The 20374-nt window shown below is 30.2% G+C and overlaps 1 protein-coding gene across 1 annotated transcript in view; it reads right to left on the bottom strand.

Moving 5' to 3' along the window:
• Positions 1-218: 218 nt before the first annotated feature.
• LOC134714402 (spatacsin-like) overlaps positions 219-20374 on the bottom strand; it is a 47420-nt gene continuing 27264 nt past the window's right edge. The window contains exons 30-45 of the mRNA XM_063575643.1: positions 20207-20341; positions 19828-19980; positions 19007-19147; positions 18074-18190; positions 17023-17170; positions 15810-15958; positions 15464-15601; positions 13215-13284; positions 7454-7597; positions 6759-6901; positions 5008-5115; positions 4061-4229; positions 3509-3585; positions 2812-2961; positions 2062-2213; positions 219-1375 (exon numbers count right to left, since the gene is read on the bottom strand). Coding sequence (XP_063431713.1) covers positions 1189-1375; positions 2062-2213; positions 2812-2961; positions 3509-3585; positions 4061-4229; positions 5008-5115; positions 6759-6901; positions 7454-7597; positions 13215-13284; positions 15464-15601; positions 15810-15958; positions 17023-17170; positions 18074-18190; positions 19007-19147; positions 19828-19980; positions 20207-20341 — 2181 coding nt within the window. The 3' untranslated portion in view covers positions 219-1188. The remainder of the gene's footprint in view (positions 1376-2061; positions 2214-2811; positions 2962-3508; positions 3586-4060; positions 4230-5007; positions 5116-6758; positions 6902-7453; positions 7598-13214; positions 13285-15463; positions 15602-15809; positions 15959-17022; positions 17171-18073; positions 18191-19006; positions 19148-19827; positions 19981-20206; positions 20342-20374) is intronic.

Genomic DNA, 20374 nt, shown 5'->3' with positions numbered 1-20374 from the left:
CTGAATTTACAGTAGTCATAGAAGTTATAAGCATCCTTTCAACCCCAATAATCATTATATTCATGAAAATGCACCACGAAAGATACATAAAACAGCCAATGAAAACAAAGATTTCTTATTGTACATGTGTTATCTGTGTAATGATAACATGTAATAACAAAATGAATTATGTCAATGTTTTTTTATTAATAAAGATAACAAAGATGACTAGTATTGCACATCAAATTCTGCAACCAAGAAAGTATGGACTAATATATATATATTGGTCTTCTTCTTTTAACTTCATCTACACTTCAGAAACGTTCTCACTTTTATTTGCATTTATAATAATTACTACAAATCAACATAAAATCTATAATCTTATTTAAATATACTAAAAGCAGAGGTAGAGTATATTTTTATGATGCTGATTCCAGAATTGATTGAATGGGCAGAGTCATATTTTTTGGGGGGAATAAGATTTGTGGTGTAATTAAAGAATGACAGCCTGAACAACTTAATGAAATAATCAATTAAAGTTTTATGTATATCAGCCAAAAAATGGACATTTCTGTCCACCTCATTCCTAGACCAAATACATTTATCTTTCAAATAGCCATGAAACAAGAACACAACAACACCAAACATAAAGACATCTAGGTCAGTACAATAGTCCATACTTTCTTGGGCAAGACATTCTAACCACAAAATAACCCTTTTAACAAACTTCTGAACATCAAATATCTTGTTTACCTTTAAAGGAGGTCAGGGAGTTTCAGTTAACTACACTTATCAAAAAACAGGTTGATAATTATCATTATCATTATTATATTGATGTTTTGGGAGGCGACTTTCCTGATATTCATTGATTGCAATAATTGTATGAAAGATTTCATGACATCACAATAATTATTCAAGGAATCTTGTCTATTGCTTTCAATTACAATAACAAATGCAGGCAAAAACTCATGAATTTACAGTATACAGAAAAGTATTTAAGTTAAACTTTCTGCCATGTTTCAATCAGGTTACAGTTTTTTTTCTTCAATGATATCATTTACAATATATAATGTAGAATGCATCAATAAAGGGACCTTTGACAGTTGAGTTTGTTGTTTTGCTTGTACTCATTAGATATGTTCATTTAATTCTTTCACCTACTCATTTAAATAATTTCAATTATTGAAACATGTTTATTATTTCTTCAGGTTAAGTTTTGTTGGCTATAATGTCTTTGATATAAGCACCAGAATCACCATTCTCCAGAGATGTTACAATGTCCTTTAGGCTAAATTCTACTGCTAAACTGTACTGTAGTTTAATGTCTTTACAAAATGTCAATAACTTTTTAAGATTATTCAAGGACGAATTAGTCTTGTTTGGTGTATGTTGGTATCTGAAAAAGAAATCATTATTGATTATATATATAGCAGGTCATCATGTTATGTTTTTCCTAAAAAGACACTTTTGATGTTTTTAGATACATGTCCTATATTTCTAATCATTTACAGACATTTTGTCATATCAGGAAAAACCAATTGGTTATGATTTAAATCTAACATGTCTGAATTCCTGTCAGAGCCAGACAATTATCTGCAAACTTGTACATTTTCCATTTGATCCTTCTGTTTAACTATTTGTTTAGATCTCAAAAAAGAACTGTATTCGGGAAAAGTATTCAGCAAGGACCTCACAATATGTCACATTTTTCATGTCCATCAACATCAGTTTATCAATGCCATACATGCATACACAACAAAATAACTATCACACCTTTGTGTACGCCTAGACATATTCCTCAGATAAATATGCCAATAAAAGTGGTTATTTTTAATTTTATTTGTACCAACTTTCATGGAATGAATGAACCATGCATTTCTGTAGATATCTAAATTCATTGTTTTGCCAAAGTTTGCATATAAGTTTATAATTTTTTTTTCACTGTGTTGAACATTTAAATTCATCATATACATTAACCCACAAAACGTATGAAAATTATTATCCCACAATTGTGATGAATCCGAAGTATGTAATCAGAAGTCACTCTACATATAAACATGAAAGACAAATCTTAATACATACCTTTCAGCAGCTTCTTTAATCTGTGTGGGTGAAAGTTTAAGATGTTGTTTAAAATCTTTCAGATATCTGAAGTCCCCATTCATAATTACATTGTGGCATAAGGCATCAGACCAGCAACTTCTTCTCCCATAACTTTGACTTAGTATCAATGCCTGAAATAGAATCACAAAACAATAATTGCTTGTTAAAGGAGAGGACAATATTTATCTTTTAAATTGGCATTAATATTTTCTAACTGCTTCGGGAAAGCTGCAGTTAATCAGCATGTTGCAAGTGTAAAATGAGAACATGTACATAATGTTCAAATAACACTTGCACTTTCATTTCTATATTCAGTGGGTATTGGGTTAAAAATCTAATTTGGCATTAGGATCATATCATAGGGACCATGCATACTACGTTTCAAGTTGATTGGATTTCAAGTTCATCAAAAACTTTAACCTGAAGCTGGGCAAACTTGACCTCATTCAAATGCTATTGGATTTTCTAAGTCCAGTAGAAAGAGAATGTATGACTTCATAAGCCTTCAATGTTTTCATACCTAGAATATTAGTAATAAACAGATAATCAGTGGTATTTCAAACTCAATGTTGTATCTAGGCCACATCTCATCTAAGGGCTGTTGTAAAGTTCTTGTTTGAAGATCCACCAATCATCTATAATTGTACCAATTGCAAGAACATTGGTTAATGTGTTTTTAAATATGGTTTTGTTTGTTATCCTGTGAATAGAACCATAAATGCTGTTTACCTCTAAGAATTTAGGATGTTGACAAATAACATCATCTGCTTCTTCATCACTTAAATGAAGTAACTGGTTTCCTGTCGGCAGATAATGTAGTTGTAAGGCTACCAGTCTTGCTTGTCTTACACACTTCTGAGCATGCCGAACACATTTTTCCTGTGAATAAATATCTAAGTACAAACTAAGTCATGAACATAGAAATTTTAATTCAAGAAAAATATGAAAAACTGAAAATTGAAAAACTTAATACAAATACGTCTTTTAAAAATATCACATTAAGATATGGCAATAGACAAACATTTCAAGAGTCCCTGACTGGCAACTGTCATGTAAAGAAAGATTAGGAGTTGTGTAGTGTGTAACAAGGATCATTATTAAACCTGTAATTTCATTTAGCATAACTTTTTGGCTGTTTCAGTTTTTAAAGTTCTTCAACTTTGTATTTGATTTGGTCAACACTTGTTTTGATTCAAGCATCACTTATGAGGCTAATAGAGATGAAACAAATGTCTGGCAAACAAAATCATAATATAAAAAAGAAGATGTGGTATGATTGCCAATGAGACAACTGTCCACAAGAGACCAAAATGACACAGAAATTAACAACTATAGGTCACCTGGTAACACTGACCAGTTTACCATCAGAGATATGAATTATTCATAGAAAAGGCATCTATTCTGCATGTAAAGTTTGGTAGCCTACCTTAAAATAACTTTCGGCAGCATCTGTAAAATACTGTATAATATTCTGTAATGTGGTTTGTACATCAGGGGTATTCTCTGTCAATAGAAAACTAATAAACTAGAAAATATAAAACATTTCACCTTTTCAGTTTATGAACAAAATAAAGGGACATTATCAAGAGCAGACATTATAGTACAAGCATACAATTGTTATCTGCAGGAAAACTTGTAATACCAGTAATTTAAAATCACATCAAAAGGGTATGAACAAATTCAGTGTTTACAGGCTATATATAGCTAGTACTTAATATAGATAATTAATTAGACCACTATGCCACAAAGAGTTTTATCTATAAGTATAAATTTCAGATTAAATGATAGAAAGTTTTTAATTAAGTAGCAAATGCTACCAGGAATGTTGATTCAACTTATTCCAAACAAAAATAAAAATTGTTTTTATATTTATAAATATTATCTCAATAATAACCAATGCATGCAAATATAATAATTGAAATAATGCTGGTAAAAAACCTTCATGATCTTTACAAGTCTACGTTTATCTATAGAATACCTAATGTTTTGCCTTTTAGTCCATCTAGTGTACTGTTTGCCCTTGTTTCTAAAGTCTGAGCTATTTGTCTATGTAACATAAAGTTATGAGCCACCATATCATACGTTTCTTTGTCCTTTGGATGGTAACGTTTCAGATAATCCAACATAGCCAGCTTTAAACTGTCCTCCTATGAGCAAAATTATAGCAAAGAATTAAATCATGTAAAAGTTTCTTAAAGAATTTGATGAAATATATATTATTAGCAAGTTTTAAAAATATCATGTATCTAAGAATACAATATCAATTATTACACATCCAATGGATTTAGTGTAATGACATCATTAACATTCAGAGAAAAGCACTGCTACAAAATAAGGTCTGAAACCACGATTGTCTTCTCTTGATTTTCTTTATCCACAAATATAGTCCCTAGTGTTGACAGTGGGTTACTTGCCATTAATTTTTATACTCCTTTCAAATTTGTTTCTCCATGTTTAATGCCTGAAATTGCAAGTAGGGGGGTTGAAATTACACTGTAAAACAATTTGGGTCCAGAATTTTAAAGGAAAGTAGTGATTTGGTCTAGCTGAAAAAGGTTAAAAATTAGCACTTTGGAAGCTATCAAAAGATTTCAAGACACCTTAAACATAAAATTGTCCATATTTTGAGTTAGAGACGATGAAGTTTTCTATAATTTTGATATAATTTGTCTCAAAAGTAGTACCATACAAGTGTAAGTATCAACATATTGTGAGTACAGCAAATGTACATATATGTGTATTACAATAATATTTAGTTGGTTTTAATTTAGTGATAAACAAATTCGATACTCATACAGATAAAAGCAATATTAGAAATATATCTAATTACAGTGCTTTATGAACAAAAAATTTACTAATCACTCTCTTACAGATAGAAAAAACAGCCCAAGTAAAAAATTTAAAATTGTAATACATTGTACCTACCCTGTCTATTCCTTTCTTCAGTAATAGCTCAAACCTCTCATTTTGTTTTATACTATCAAATATGTAGGTCATTTCACCAAATCTACCAATACCTGTTAGTAATTGTACCTGAACAAAAAAATAAACGTATGATGTGCAATCAAAAAAAGTATACATACAAAGCACTATTGAAGGTTTTGCTATAAGAAAAAATAAAGCCTTTTTTTTTTTTTTAACTCAGCACTGCAAAGCATAATAACCAATGGCGTACAAGAAAGTTTTCTTTCATTATTTATCATTTCACATCTTTTTATATTTATATTCAAATGGAAGTCTTATACTTGTAATCTAGTATGCAAGTAAATTTAAAAAGATAATCGGTACATATTTGATTTCTCCCCATTTTTAATTTGAGATTTTTTGTTTGTTTTGGCAATCACAACACATCTCATACCCATAAACAACTCATCTGGACAAATAGTTTATCCTAATATTATCCTTACTGTGGTTACTACATTTTTCTTTAGATAAGGCATAGGTAATTGTATCAAGATGTTCACATTTATCCTGAATTATTTAGAAAGATCTTATTGTCATTATTGTGATTGGCATGATATATCATCAACCTGGTCAAATTCAAATAAATATGTGTTTGTCTAATTTGTGTTTTCTATAATTTGTAAGGGTTCCAAGAAACCTAGTTTCTTGTCTGCTTTATACAGCTTATAAAAAACGTTTTAGGACCTTTAACTGCAGATGTGTGTTAATTAATTTTTTATACTTGTGTCTAATACTGTATTATGTAATCTCACATGTTTCATCTTGAAAAATAAAATAATTACAAAAAACATTTAACTGCAGATTGTATATAATCAAACTGGAAGAAAACTGTGTACATACAAAAAATACAGGTAATATATTTTTACAAAATTTCCTACTAGATACTATCTTTTGATCATAAACAAGCTTCTGTTAAAGTTTGGTAGAAATTAAGGATAGTATAAGAAAGTAACTATAAACTTAGTCCATTTATAATCAAAATAGGATAAACAGGAATTTTATTTTAAAATTTTTATTTCTAGTTACTATCTCATGATCATAAACAAGCTTCTTTTCAAGTTTGGTAGAAATCAAGGATAGTTTAAGAAAGTTATTTAAATTTCAAAAACTTTAACCACAGAGTTTATATTTGTGGATGTCAACGACAAACAAGACTGAATATAGGATTGCTTTAATGTGTCTTGCTTTTTCGACAAAAGCTAAGGCTTGACAAAAATATTGATCCAACACTAAATAAATTTCATGCATCTGATGCACTTTTCTAAATTTACCTTCATCAAGAACACTCCAAGCAATTTGCCAAGGATGTTTAAGAACTGACACAGTTAAAGAGCTATATTGCCAAAAAACCCACCTTAAAATAATAGTAAAAAACATCTAAGATCAGTTTAGCCTAAGGGAGTTGAAACCTTAGATTATGAGCTGATTTTCAAAATAAAATCTATAGATATATTTCTTACCATGAGAGAGAACTGTTGCGTTGACTGTAAACATGCTGTCATAGCCCTTGCAGCCCGTAAAACATTAGATATACCCTCCATATTACATGCCACAGTATGGCAGGAGTGGGCTAATATTAAACTTACCATGAGAGAGAACTGTTGCGTTGACTGTAAACATGCTGTCATAGCCCTTGCAGCCCGTAAAACATTAGATATACCGTCCATATTAAATGCCACAGTGTGGCAGGAGTGGGCTAATATTAAACTTACCATGAGAGAGAACTGTTGTGTTGACTGTAAACATGCTGTCATAGCCCTTGCAGCCCGTAAAACATTAGATATACCCTCCATATTACATGCCACAGTGTGGCAGGAGTGGGCTAATTTTAGCAAGTCTGTCTGCATGGCTAGCACTAAAGGTAAACAATAAATGAACTTATTACATACTTTGCTATACATTTAATAGTAAATCTAAAGAGTGGTGAAATATCAAGATATCTATTAGGGATTAGGGACTTTCCACTTTGAATTTTCCTCAGAACTCAGGATTTTTGTGGTTTTATTTTTAATCTTTAAATTAGTTAGATTCAATAATAAGAAGCATTTATAATTTCATGTTAAAAACAGATCAAATTCAGCAACTTCAATGGTTAACAGTCCTTTTTTTCTGAAAGTGAATAGTTGATGCCAGAAACCAGTTTCATAAATTATAATGAATTTGAGCTCTGAACTATTTTTGAAAAATTCAGTGCACATTTATCTATTGCTTTTATTGAAAATTCAGAAATCAAAATGGTTAACATTCTTTCATTCTAAATATCTCATTTTTATGACAAAAAAAACCCCAGTCCCCTAATGAATTAGAGCTCTGGATTATTTTTCAATAAATTAAGTGCACATTTATCTCAGGCTTTTATCAAAAGTCTTCACCACATAATTGGAAAGAGAAAATGAGATAAACTAACCTTTTGGTGACATTAAGTCTTGATCAACTGACAATGAAGTAACAGCATCTAAGAGTCTATCACCCAGTAATGATGGATCAGGACATAACTTTATAAACTGTGTAACCCCACCAATGGACTCATCAAAGATTAGTTCTCTTTTATCTGCAACCAAACATGAAGTTCTCATAAAATCAAGTCTGCTTATCTCTTGTTAAATTCTAGTGCATTTGAGTTGAAAGTATGATTAATTATAAAGCATACTGGTTATAGTTGTGGCATATAGGTTCTTCTGCTCAAACTTAAGTTTAGAGAAATACTTGTGGCATATAGGTTCTTCTGCTCAAACTTAAGTTTAGAGAAATACTTGTGGCATATAGGTTCTTCTGCTCAAACTTAAGTTTAGAGAAATACTTGTGGCATATAGGTTCTTCTGCTCAAACTTAAGTTTAGAGAAATACTTGTGGCATATAGGTTCTTCTGCTCAAACTTAAGTTTAACGTCTAACTCGAACAATCTAAATCAAATAATAAGGATATAATATAACAGTGTGAGCAGGTTTCACTCACTTACAAATTTATTTACATTTTATACCTTAAGGCTATCCAGTCAAATTTGCAGACGAATTTCAGCCAAGTAATTACTGGTTTTTAAATTATAAAAACAAACCAACATATACTTTTTTTCACTTTGTCAACTCCTATATATATGCTTTCATTTTTCAACACGAACACACACACACACACACATTTTAAGATGTTTCAGCTATAAGGATTTCATCATATATAGAGGGGTGTGGGGGAGGGTATCATCTGGAACTCCTAGAAAAATAAATGCGTAATCCAGAATCCAAAAAAATTAATCATCTATTGCTGAATACTGTTTAAAGTGTAAATCTTGAGTTCCTCCAAAAAAATAAAGGGTCAATCCTGATGTCTGAAAAAGATTAATTTTCCCTCTTTACCGCCTTTACCATTCACACTTAGCCATACTTATTGACCTTTAGATGTCTTTCCTGCTTTTTGTTTTTGTTTTATAATTAAGTTGCTGTCACATAAACATTTCCCGTTCCTCTTTTTTTTTTTTAATTTGCTCTTTTCATCTGTATCATTTACATAATAATTATCTTGTTTCCTAAAGTAATAAAAAATATATATCATTCTTCCAGCCTAAAGAGACTAGACTTTGTTACTGTAAATTCAGAAATTATTGCAATATTTTTATCAATGCAAAACATGTGACAGTATCAGGTTATCAATACAAAACATCACAGTTATATTTCTAGTACAGATTTTGGAATCCCATCAATTACATTATGGTACAAAATTTTGCTAAAATAGCTTTTGCTAGCGATCAAGTCTTTAAAAAAAATCAATGCATGCATTTCTTTCTGAATTTACATTATATAACTTGTATACCATTCTGTATAAAATTTGACCCAGTTTATAAATTTCAAAAACGATCTGCTCACATTTTCAAGTACACATTTAAATACTCCTGGCTCTATCAAATTCAATTTTCGATTGCCTGACTCTCTTTAAGATTATTTATCTTATTTCTTTTATTATAATTGCCAATTTATTTTATTATAATGGACAATTCTAAATTACATTTATCAAAATTCACATCATGTTTGGTATTAAAACGATTCTAGGTCAGCATCACAACAACTCTTTAAAAGGAACATGATGAATTTCTACATGATAAAATAAGGATTTGAAGTCAATGGAAAACAAGATATAGTTTTTCGATATCTCTCCAAAAAAGATTTAATGCTTACTTCCATTATAATTGAACATTTATCTATCAGACATTTAATTTTCTGGACATTATATTTTTACTGTTTCACACAACAATATGAGCTATAATAGTCATTTGGATAAGAAGGTGACAAACTTGTGCCACAAATAATCGAGATATCAAGTTAATGAATCGGAGATGTCCATTTTATTACAAACATAATAGAAAAATGATGAATTGATGAGCATGCATTTAACAAATGCAGACATCTCAATAAAAGTGCCAAATTCCATTAGGACTTTAATTGATAGTGCCGACAATAAAGGCCGATAGCAATAAATTGTGAATCCATTTTTGAATACTGAATATCAATATTGAAGATAATACAAAGATGTTGTGACCCATTTCATTATACTGATAAATATTTCTTCAGAACCGTAATAAAACTTGCCAGTTAAGATGATGCAAGATTCTCGTAAGATTTGAATAGGTGTTACAAATTTTTCTACGAAATTATTACGAGCGATTTCTGTTATGTAAATGGAAGACCATTAAATCGGAGACGTGTTGAGAACTCTCCGAGGGACAAAATATTCTGATATCAATGAAATGGTACTTCATCAAAATAAATAATCAAAACACATTCGATGACACAATTTTCAAACGAAAATTACTTTCACACTATTGTCATGAGCGAATAAAAGCCAAAGCACATTAGAAAGGAACATTATATATTGATGGATATTACATGTTCAGCAGATAAGACAGCATAAATCTATTGTTTAGATCCTCATCAAAATCGTTCAAAACATAAAACCAAATCTATATTCTAGATGTTTGGTTATTAAACTGTTGTCACCTACGGACCGTCTGCACTTGGCAAACTTGATAAAATCATGTAAATTAGTTGACGTCTTAGATGTGAAGAAGGAAATGATCATTTAAAAGAAGTAACTAATATTACAAGTGCAAAATTTATTTTTTTTAATTCTGCATGCATGTTTCTCATCTTATATTTGCAAAATAGTATAATTATAAAATCTCCATTTTTTCAAAAGATTAAATCATGTATTTTTACAAAATTGAAATCATCTGATAAAACCACATATAATTCAGAGATTTCAGCACTAAAATAACAAGGAAATATTTAAGACATTACTATTTTTTGTGCAACCAAAATCAGGCTCTATCTTTGAAGATTTAATTACTATAATTGCAATTATCAATTTACATCTATTAAGCAGAAAAATGTTTCTGAATTTGAATGAAACAAAAAAGCATAAGACCAGGCAGCACCCAAAAAACTTTTCACAATACTCAAGTATAAATTCTGAATTCTGACTGTGGGTGCCATAATATCTATTTGTTGATCTGGTACTGCTGATTTTTCTATTAGCAGTTTTTCTGTATCTTAAAAGTTTATGCCAATTTTTTTTTTCATTTATAGGCAATCACTCTTATAAAGAGTGTACTAACAATGTTGGTAATTTTCTTTATTTGTAGAAATTGTCTTGTTGATCATTTTTGTAATTAAAATTGTCTATCTTATATAGTTTTAGAATAACAAGCAAAAAACGTACAATACTATTGAAAATTGTCATTTTAAAGTGAGATTGATCGATTGATTTAACCCTTCTTTCAGATCTAGAACTAATGGCAATTTCTTGGTGGTGGTTAGTTTTTATTGGTTGAGGAACTCAGATGCCCAGATAGAACAAAAACTTTTTGCAGAAAACCTGACAATCCTCTTCAATAAAGATTAACTGCACCTGCCATATGCAGTTTTGAACCAATAACTTCAGTCTTGACAGGCTAGGTCTGCAGTTGTTGAGACAACTTAGACCATGCAGCCAGTGGGGACTAGTGGACAAGAACTGAAGACTACAGCTATGTCAACTTATTTGTGATCTAGTAGTCTTGCTGATCAACTTTTCTTTTTAGAGTGGTTATCTACCTATAAAAGTTTTCAAGCTAAGAACAAGAATGTGTTCCAAGTACATGGATGCCCCACTCACATATCATTTGAAAAGGGATCAAAAATCTAATTCGGCAATAAAATTAGAAAGATCATATCATGAACTAAGTTGCAAGTTGATTGGAATTGAACTTCATCTAAAATTACCTTGACCAAAAACTTAAACCTCAAGCGAGACGGACTAAAGGAGGAACAGACCCACAGACAAGAAAACATAATGCCCCTCTTCTATCGTAGGTGGGGCATAAAAATTGGTAAATAATCTAAAAAACAACATTACCAATAAGGAGTGAACTGAAGATTTTGTCCAGAAGACATTATTTGTAGATCTGATGATTATTTTTCTTATAGATATTAGGCAAAAACACCAAGATGCCTCATTTGTAAATCTGGTCTTGCATAATTTTTGTGGTACATCCAGTTTCTCAAGTTCATAGCTGTGTAAAGAGATATTTGAAAAAATCTTTTTAGGATGTACATAAGTATACTAATGACTACAACTAGTCTTTATGTGTAATGATGTTACACTTTTGTTCCAGATAAGGGTGAAGGTTTGGTACAATTAAAACATTTAAACTTGCTAGAAATTGTTTGCACTTTTCCAAAGTCAGTAATCTGATGCTCAGTATTTATTGTTTGTTGATGTGGTTCATAATCTGATGCTCAGTATTTATTGTTTGTTGATGTGGTTCATAATCTGATGCTCAGTATTTATTGTTTGTTGATGTGGTTCATAATCTGATGCTCAGTATTTATTGTTTGTTGATGTGGTTCATAATCTGATGCTCAGTATTTATTGTTTGTTGATGTGGTTCATAATCTGATGCTCAGTATTTATTGTTTGTTGATGTGGTTCATAATCTGATGCTCAGTATTTATTGTTTGTTGATGTGGTTCATAATCTGATGCTCAGTATTTATTGTTTGTTGATGTGGTTCATAATCTGATGCTCAGTATTTATTGTTTGTTGATGTGGTTCATAATCTGATGCTCAGTATTTATTGTTTGTTGATGTGGTTCATAAGTGTTTGTTGTTTCTTGTTTTTTATATAGATTAGACCATTAATTTTAGGGGCCTTTTATAGCTTACTGTTTGGTGTGAGCCTAGGCTCTGTGTTAAAGACCTTACGCCTATAATGGTTTATTTTTATATTTTGTTGGAGAGTTGTATCATTGGCAGTCATACCACATCTTCTTATATCTATTGAAGAGTTTCCTATATAACTTTTTGCACCAAAAATATCCTTATATATAGCTTATAAAGGATTGACATGTTCCCCTTACACACATTCTCTATCTTAATGACTCAATCTTCGTCAATTACATGTTTTTAAACTAACGCAAGAACTATTGTAGTTCTCTCTGGTATTTTTTTTATTTTAGTGGTAGATGGCAACTCTAATGCATGGTTACCATCATGCTGCTTATAATTGATATACATATGTATTGCAATATTATGAATAATGAATTCTGAATTGCTTTCCAAATTAAGTTTTAATACTTCACCTCTCCTTTTTAAAAGTAAGAAACATAAATATAAATCAAAGCATGTAATACAGTAAATTATGTGAAGTTAGTTGTCAACCGTTTTCAATGGGAGATAATCTGATATAAGCATTTCACCCTTTTTTTAAAGAAATTATTATCCCCCTTTAAATTTTCACAATCACCTATTTAAGCTAAATGTATTGAGTATTTTAGATTTTGGTATAAAGAAATCTCTGTTACACAACAACAACAGACATAATCATTTGAAGAGAGATAATTCAAAACCTTAAATTGAATATTTTCATAAATTAGTACCTTAAATTTTAAGGCAAGGTTCATATTTCATAGTTACTATATAGCTAGATATTATAAGACATATAACTATACTGTACCCTCACTGCCCTGGAGGGTAGTTCAGAATAACAGACTCAGAGAGATCTATACATACAATCTTGCTCACAACCCTTGATTCATCTTAAAAATCCTCTATAATGAGCCACAATAAAGAATTAATTGTAAAACCAAAACCAGCCAAACAATGCAAAAATACATGTCAACAACACTACATACAATATTTACCTTGTACTGCAATTAGACCATGTTTAACTTTGTAGGATGTAACAAATGATTCTGACAGGAATCCAGCAACCTATAAAAGAAAACATAATATGATATCATTCATATAAATTCATATTCAATAAAGGGCTGCGCTTTAGCGCATAATACACCCGTTGCTCTTTTAACTTGTCTTTTATGCTTTAAATGAATTTATATGATCAACTAGAAATAGTGTGAGCCCTGTCAAATACCCCCCCCCCCCCCCCCAAATAATAAATAAAAATGCACAAAAAAATTGGCACTATTAAGGCTACCTCAAATTTAAGTAAGTTTGTTGTCTTAATTTTTCATCCATACATAAAATTTTGTGAAAGTGTTAGTTATTGTCCCAAAATTTGAAAAATCCCCTCTTTTTTAAGCATAAAAATTCATAACACGGAAATGTAAAAATCTGAAATTTATAAAAATTGAAAGAGAGCTTACATCAATAAATATAAACAATTCACCACAGTTTCATGGTCATTGGTGAAAGCTTTTTTGAGTTATTGACTGAAGTGTTAAAAATCCCCCTTTTTTTATGAATAAAGCCCTATAAATCCAAAACTTAAAATCTGAAATTTATAAAAATTGAAAGGGAGCTTACATCAATAACTATAAACAATTTACCAAAGTTTCATGGACATTGGTGAAAGCCTTTTTGAGTTATTGTCCGAAGTGTTGAAAATCCCCCCTATTTTTCATGAATAAAGCCCCATAAATCCAAAACTTAAAATCTGAAATTAAAAAAAAAGGAAAAGGAACTTACGTCAATAGATATAAACAATTTACTAAAGTTTCATGGACATTGGTGAAAGCCTTTTTGAGTTATTGTCCGAAGTGTTGAAAATCACCCCTTTTTTATGAAAAAAGCCCCATAAATCCAAAACTTAAAATCTGAAATTAAAAAAAACCGAAAAGGACTTTACGTCAATAGATATAAACAATTTACCAAAGTTTCATGGACATTGGTAAAAGCCTTTTTGAGTTATTGTCCGAAGTGTTGAAAATCCCCCCTATTTTTCATGAATAAAGCCCCATAAATCCAAAACTTAAAATCTGCAATTAAAAAAACTGAAAGGGAGCTTACGTCAATAGATATAAACAATTCACCAAAGTTTCATGGAAATTGGTGGAGGCGTTTTTGAGTTATTGTCCGAAGTGTTAAAAATCCCCCCTTTTTTTCATGAATAAAGCCCCATAAATCCAAAACTTAAAATCTGAAATAAAAAAAAACAAAAGAGAGCTTATGTCAATAGATATAAACAATTCACTTAAGTTTCATGGAATTTGGTGAAGGTGTTTTTGAGTTATTGTCCGAAGTGTGGACGACGGAGGGACGGACGGACTGACAGGCAACGGTATACCATAATACGTCCCGTCCCGGGCGTATAATAAAAACGAGAATTGAAATCGGGAAAATGTCAAAGAGACAACAACAATAAGAGCAGATTAATGTATAATTTTTTTTGCTCCTAATATTCACATTTTTATAATAATTTTATTTCATCTAATTTTAGGCTGGGTTCCAAAAAGCAAACCTGGCTAACAATATGGTGAATTTCACTCATGCATATGATGAAAGGGCAGGATACTTCCTTTGTGTATTCAAATCTAAGTTTTTAAGCCAGAGCTTTTAAACTTTTTAGAATATTTGTATATTCATTGGCGATGTGCAACTTATTTATACATATTTAATCATTTTTTGCAAATTTTTGCGAAAGTGATGGATCTCATTCAATTTCCAGCAGTATTCTTAATGTAGAGCGCCACATTTTGTAAAATCAAAAGTTCCTACAATCTGTCGACACATTTTAATAATTTTGGCAGGTTTATTAAACAGTGGATCTAATTTAATTTTAAGAAGCATTTTTGTTTGAGGTCACCCATTTTTATACATCAGACATTGACAAATATATATTACAGCAATTTTTACATATGCTTCACAAAATTACAAGTATTTTGTGCCTTCAAACTTTGCCAAATTATTAAAAAAACATGATCCAAGAGTATGTATCCTTTTGAATGATTTTTTTTTCTTTCTAATGTTTTTCTACTAAAATGGAAAAAAATATTTTTCAAAAGGCAAATGAAAACACAAACTATTTACAATATTGATTTTAAAACCATAAAAATTATCTCAGTAGGAATAACAGTATTATGTAATTTATTTATATATATGTAAAAAAAAATTGTGAAAGGATAAATATGAATATTCTTATTATGTCCCTTACCTCTGCTGGTGACAGTGAACTATTACTAAGGAAGTCAGCAGCGAGTTTTACTTTGTGTGGAAAATTGGTTTCCAACAAAGATCTTAAAATATCAAATGCTTCACTGTTAACAACAGATTCATAACTTGTAGCTAGTACCTATAAAAAAATAATCTCAATAGCATAAAACAGAAAATTGTGTGTTTGTCAACTCTATGTATAAAATAATGGCACAATAAATTTTTTTTGTTATTTTTGAAAATCCACAAATATTATAGAACTTTTCAAATCAGAATATAATAAATATATTGAATCATTACAAAATATTGAACGAAATGTCCTGTATGTCCTGTCAAATTATACATACCAAAGAAATGATGAAACAATTAATGATTTGCTTGCAAAACTGGTTTCCATGGTTACAGTGAGAACATAAAGTTTCAATGGTTACAACAACCTTCTCCATCTCTATTCCAAAACAGCTGTATGTAACTGGTCCCATGGGAACCATTAAATCTATAAATTAAAATTAAAAAAAAATTCTATCAAGTTCTACAAAAGCATATCGACAATGGAGTTAGTTCACAAAAAAATAAAATTGGCCCTAAGGTTTTTATGTTTTTTTTTTAATCAGACCATAATGCTGTAAATTTTACATAGAAATAATTTTGTGTTGTAATGTCAATTTTGTTTGAGGTCTGTAAAATGCACATAATCAGAGTATTCTGACAATATGTCCATAATATGCTGATTTTGAAGCAAAAAATGTAATCTTGTGATGAAATTCATTTTAACCAAAAAAATAAGGCCTTTGAAATAGATCCATTTAAGAATCAAGTTATGGACATTTTGAAATTGTATTATTACATCGCCTTTATTAGACCTAAGTGAACCTTGTCCTTTGAATATATAGAAATAACAGAGATGCTGGTTTGTCTAAGCATTTTCAAAGTAAAGTGACACCTTGTATGCCCAATAAGATGGATATATTTCACTTAGGATGATAGGTTGAAATTGCAAATGGCTTAATAGGAAAACATTTAATTTTTTTAACAGAAAATGACAAAAGACAGTTAAGACCTTTCAGTCATAGAAAAACACATGGGGACAAAAACTAGTGCTTGAAACAATCAATCTACTATTTTAATTGGTTGACTTCAGAGATTAAGGATGTTCGCTACTCTGTTTTAAAATAACAAGCTTTTTAAAACACTGAAATAAATTGATATTATATGAATGAAAGAACTAAAAAGGAGGAAAAAATGAAGGATTTGAAATATAAGCCATTAAAAAATTGGCGAGAAATAATTCTCTCTAGAGTTTTCAAACATTTAACATTGGCACCCTTTTCGTTTAAAAACGATGAAAAAATACAAAGATTTTATAAGATTTATAAATATGGCTTTTAAAATCCTTAGTTCTAAACTTATAAAAATAAAAGTGGTAGGGGTCAGTGTTCAAATTTTGTAATGGCACCTTATTGATAAAACCAAAGAATTCCAAATATCTGGCAAAAATTTCAAAACAAGAGGAGAGAACACCCTTAATTACAATAATAGTACTCAAAGAAAACAACTAACTACCACTGCTTGAAGATTTGGTGAGCATTGCAGGCATTGATACAGAGGCTCTGTGTAACTTCCCTGGACCTCCACTCACTAGATTGACCATATCCATGTCCATATTCTCTCTAATACTGACCTCCCCTAAAGCTAACCTGATACATGTCTGTAATAAAATAAGCAAATTTAATTATTTGGTAAATTACATATCAGATTCATTGTTCTCTTTAGCTAATTTTGATGACCTCTATGATATTGTAGGAGCTATCAATTGGTTGATATTTAAGTTATTTTTAACTCTGAAAATAAATTTGAAAATGAATCAAATATTTAGTGTGATTTTTCATTTGGTTCAATTATTAATTCTCCAAAGATGAAACAACTTGAAATAAACATTGCATACAACTACTTCATTCCAATTTGGGTGGATAGTTGTCTAATTGGCAATCAGACCAATTCCTTTTTTGATTCTTTCAATAAAACATCAATTTTTTCTTACTGTGGATTCATTTATTTTCGTGGACATTGATTTTGTAGATTGAGGAAAAGTTGCATCTCATGGATATTTGATTTCATAGTTTTTCCAATCTCTGCATACAAAGTCAACAGATGTTGATCATTTGAATTTGTGGTATACCTGTACCCCTGAAACCCATGACTGATTGATTGTTTGTTACTTATCTAGTGACAATTATTTTATGCATGTTCAGGACGAGAACAAGTCAACAATAAATACAATCGGTAGGTCTTGTAAAAGAGGCCATCTGGGTTGATGGTCAGGGTAATTTGAACTACCACTAGAAAATAAGGGTAGATTGGAAAGGTACAGAAATTTTGCCTTGCAACAGGCCATCTATGAACCCTTCAAAGAGTTGGTTCGATGGTTTTTAACGTGCAAAGAGCTCAGCACTATCTTTACACGAGGCATCAGATTTAAGATCCCCATCCTGACCAATGTCTAAAACCAACAAAAATTGGTATCCAACAAATACTAATCAATCCACAAGAAATATTTAGAACTGGATATCTAGTGATTAACAAAATAAGTTCATCAGTGTATTTAACTTACCAGAATAATAGTAAGATCCCTATTGTAATGTTTAAACTCTGCAGATAAATGGCAACATTCACAAACTTGTCCATTCTCTAAAAGTTCCTCCATAATCCCATTCAAAGCAGTATCCTCCTGTAAATTGATATTTAAATTACATTACAAGACAACAGGGCTTCCAAAAAGTATTTTAGCCAGCTGGACATTTTTTGTCTAATCCTGATTTCAAATCCATAAGACTTAGTAAAAAAAGGCAAGCATTTTAATCAGTTGAGCATCATATAAACAATGAATAACACAAAAAAAAAATTTAAACTTAAACTTTGATATAAATTTGAGGTTCTGGCATAAACAGTTCAATTGAGAGTGTAGTATTTGAAGTGTGCAACTTCAGCTAACCAATAGCTGTCTTATTTGTTTCAAGTTTTAATTAAAAGTGTTTCATAGGGTTCATGTGTGTGTGTCCATAGTTTTTAATCTTTATGCTTTTTTAGTAAGACTGTACTGTTCTGATGCAGTTTATCTGTATATACTTACATTAGGTGTATGTTTCATTATAATAGGTAATTCTGATTGGCTAACGTTTTTCCTTAAACAACTTCAATATACAATAAAAATTTATCATTCATGATGACATAAGGTCCCACAATAAAGTCCATATAGGTAGGTTAATTAAATCAAAACTTGACAAAAATCGTTTTTTCATAATCCTAGCTAAAAATGTAATTTTAAGTCTTGAATGCTCCTTTTTGTAACTTCATAGGGTTGTAAAAGCATTGACCATGCACGCAATTTTGGAATTTAGCCTTTCCCTGCTTCAAATAAAATGTACTTCAGTCAACGCTTTCACACCCCAATGAAGCATTCAATTTTTAAATATATCAAGTTATATAATATATAAATTTCAATCTTAAATGAATAGTTTTCCATAGATTAGTTTATCAAACTTACCTTTATATTCAAACTTGAATCTATTTCTGACTTTTGTGGAAGTTTACCAAAACATAAAAGGTCTTTCTTACTGTGGTGTTGTTTAATGATGTCTGTACTTTGGAAAACATCATCTATGTCTTCAACTATTGGCAAAGTACCCTAGGTAAAATAAAACATTTAATCACGTAATATTTTCATGGAGATATATAATGTATTATTGAATTTTTGTACAAATTATATATAGAAATATTAATATGATGTCCTTTCTCTTTGTCAACAAAGCCATGTTTTAATTCTTATGGTAATGTCTCTCATAACTCTTTTTTGAGTGGCTCTTGTATGTTTTTAGATGTTATTTTATTAACTATTTGTATATTTTATAAAGTGATGAGGTGAGACTAAGTAAAAAATTGTCTTGTCTTGTCTGGTCTTGGTTTATGGGGTGCACCTGATTGAGGTTAGAATCAAAATTGAAAGTCAGTTGTATTTAAACAGTGCCCAAGATCATTACAAAAATAGTCATCTAACAATAAATATAAGAAAAATTCAACTGAAATCTTATTCTATGACTGCATTTTATTTTGCAAATTTGCAGTTATAATATTCAAAATCACAAGTACTTATGACTTTTATTTTCCTGTTAACAATTTTATGCTCACATGACTGTTTTCCATTTAGAGATGCTATTCTAACTGATGTTCACTAGAAAATAGCATAATCCTTCTTGATTTAAGATTGGTTGTTATTCATATGAACCCAATCCGTTCTTTAAAGTTTTTTCCTTATTGAAGCTGTAGATCTATAGCTAAAGTAATTTTCATTCTAACAAAACACCATACCTTTTGTTTAGTTTTATATTGGATGCGACACATCCACATTTGTCTGTATAATTCTTCATAAGGTGGAGGATCCTTACAGCTTTCTAAATGATCTAAACATAGCTGATACAGAAAGGACTTCTCTAAAAAGTCTTCTACTTTTTCTGCTTCTTCCTAGATAACAAAAAATAAGTAAAACAGTTATATTGATGTCAAATATCTCAACAACACTTAAAAGTTCAGATAACTAAGAATTTTCAATTAGCTAAGAGATTTTTCTTTGTTTAACTATATTTTAATCTCAAAACTTTTATTTCTATTCATCAACCAAAAACTTGATAGGCAGTCAATTTTTGATATTACATGCAGAAGAACTATTAGATGATTGTAAGTAACATGCCTTGTAAAACTGGGATATGATGCTCTCTGCCTTGTTCTTTTTGAATATTTCTGAACATTGCAACCAAAACTTATTTCTAGCAGTTGCTGACATCCACACTGAGGATTTTTGTAGTTGCTGTTTCTTGTTTTTCACCTAAAATCAATAATGTAATTATCTAATAAATAC

This window comes from Mytilus trossulus, chromosome 4 (assembly GCF_036588685.1).
Source record: "Mytilus trossulus isolate FHL-02 chromosome 4, PNRI_Mtr1.1.1.hap1, whole genome shotgun sequence".
In the NCBI taxonomy this organism is placed as follows: Eukaryota; Metazoa; Mollusca; class Bivalvia; order Mytilida; family Mytilidae; genus Mytilus; species Mytilus trossulus.
Note: the sequence above shows the minus strand (reverse complement) of the source record. Positions and strands in the feature narration are given on the sequence as shown.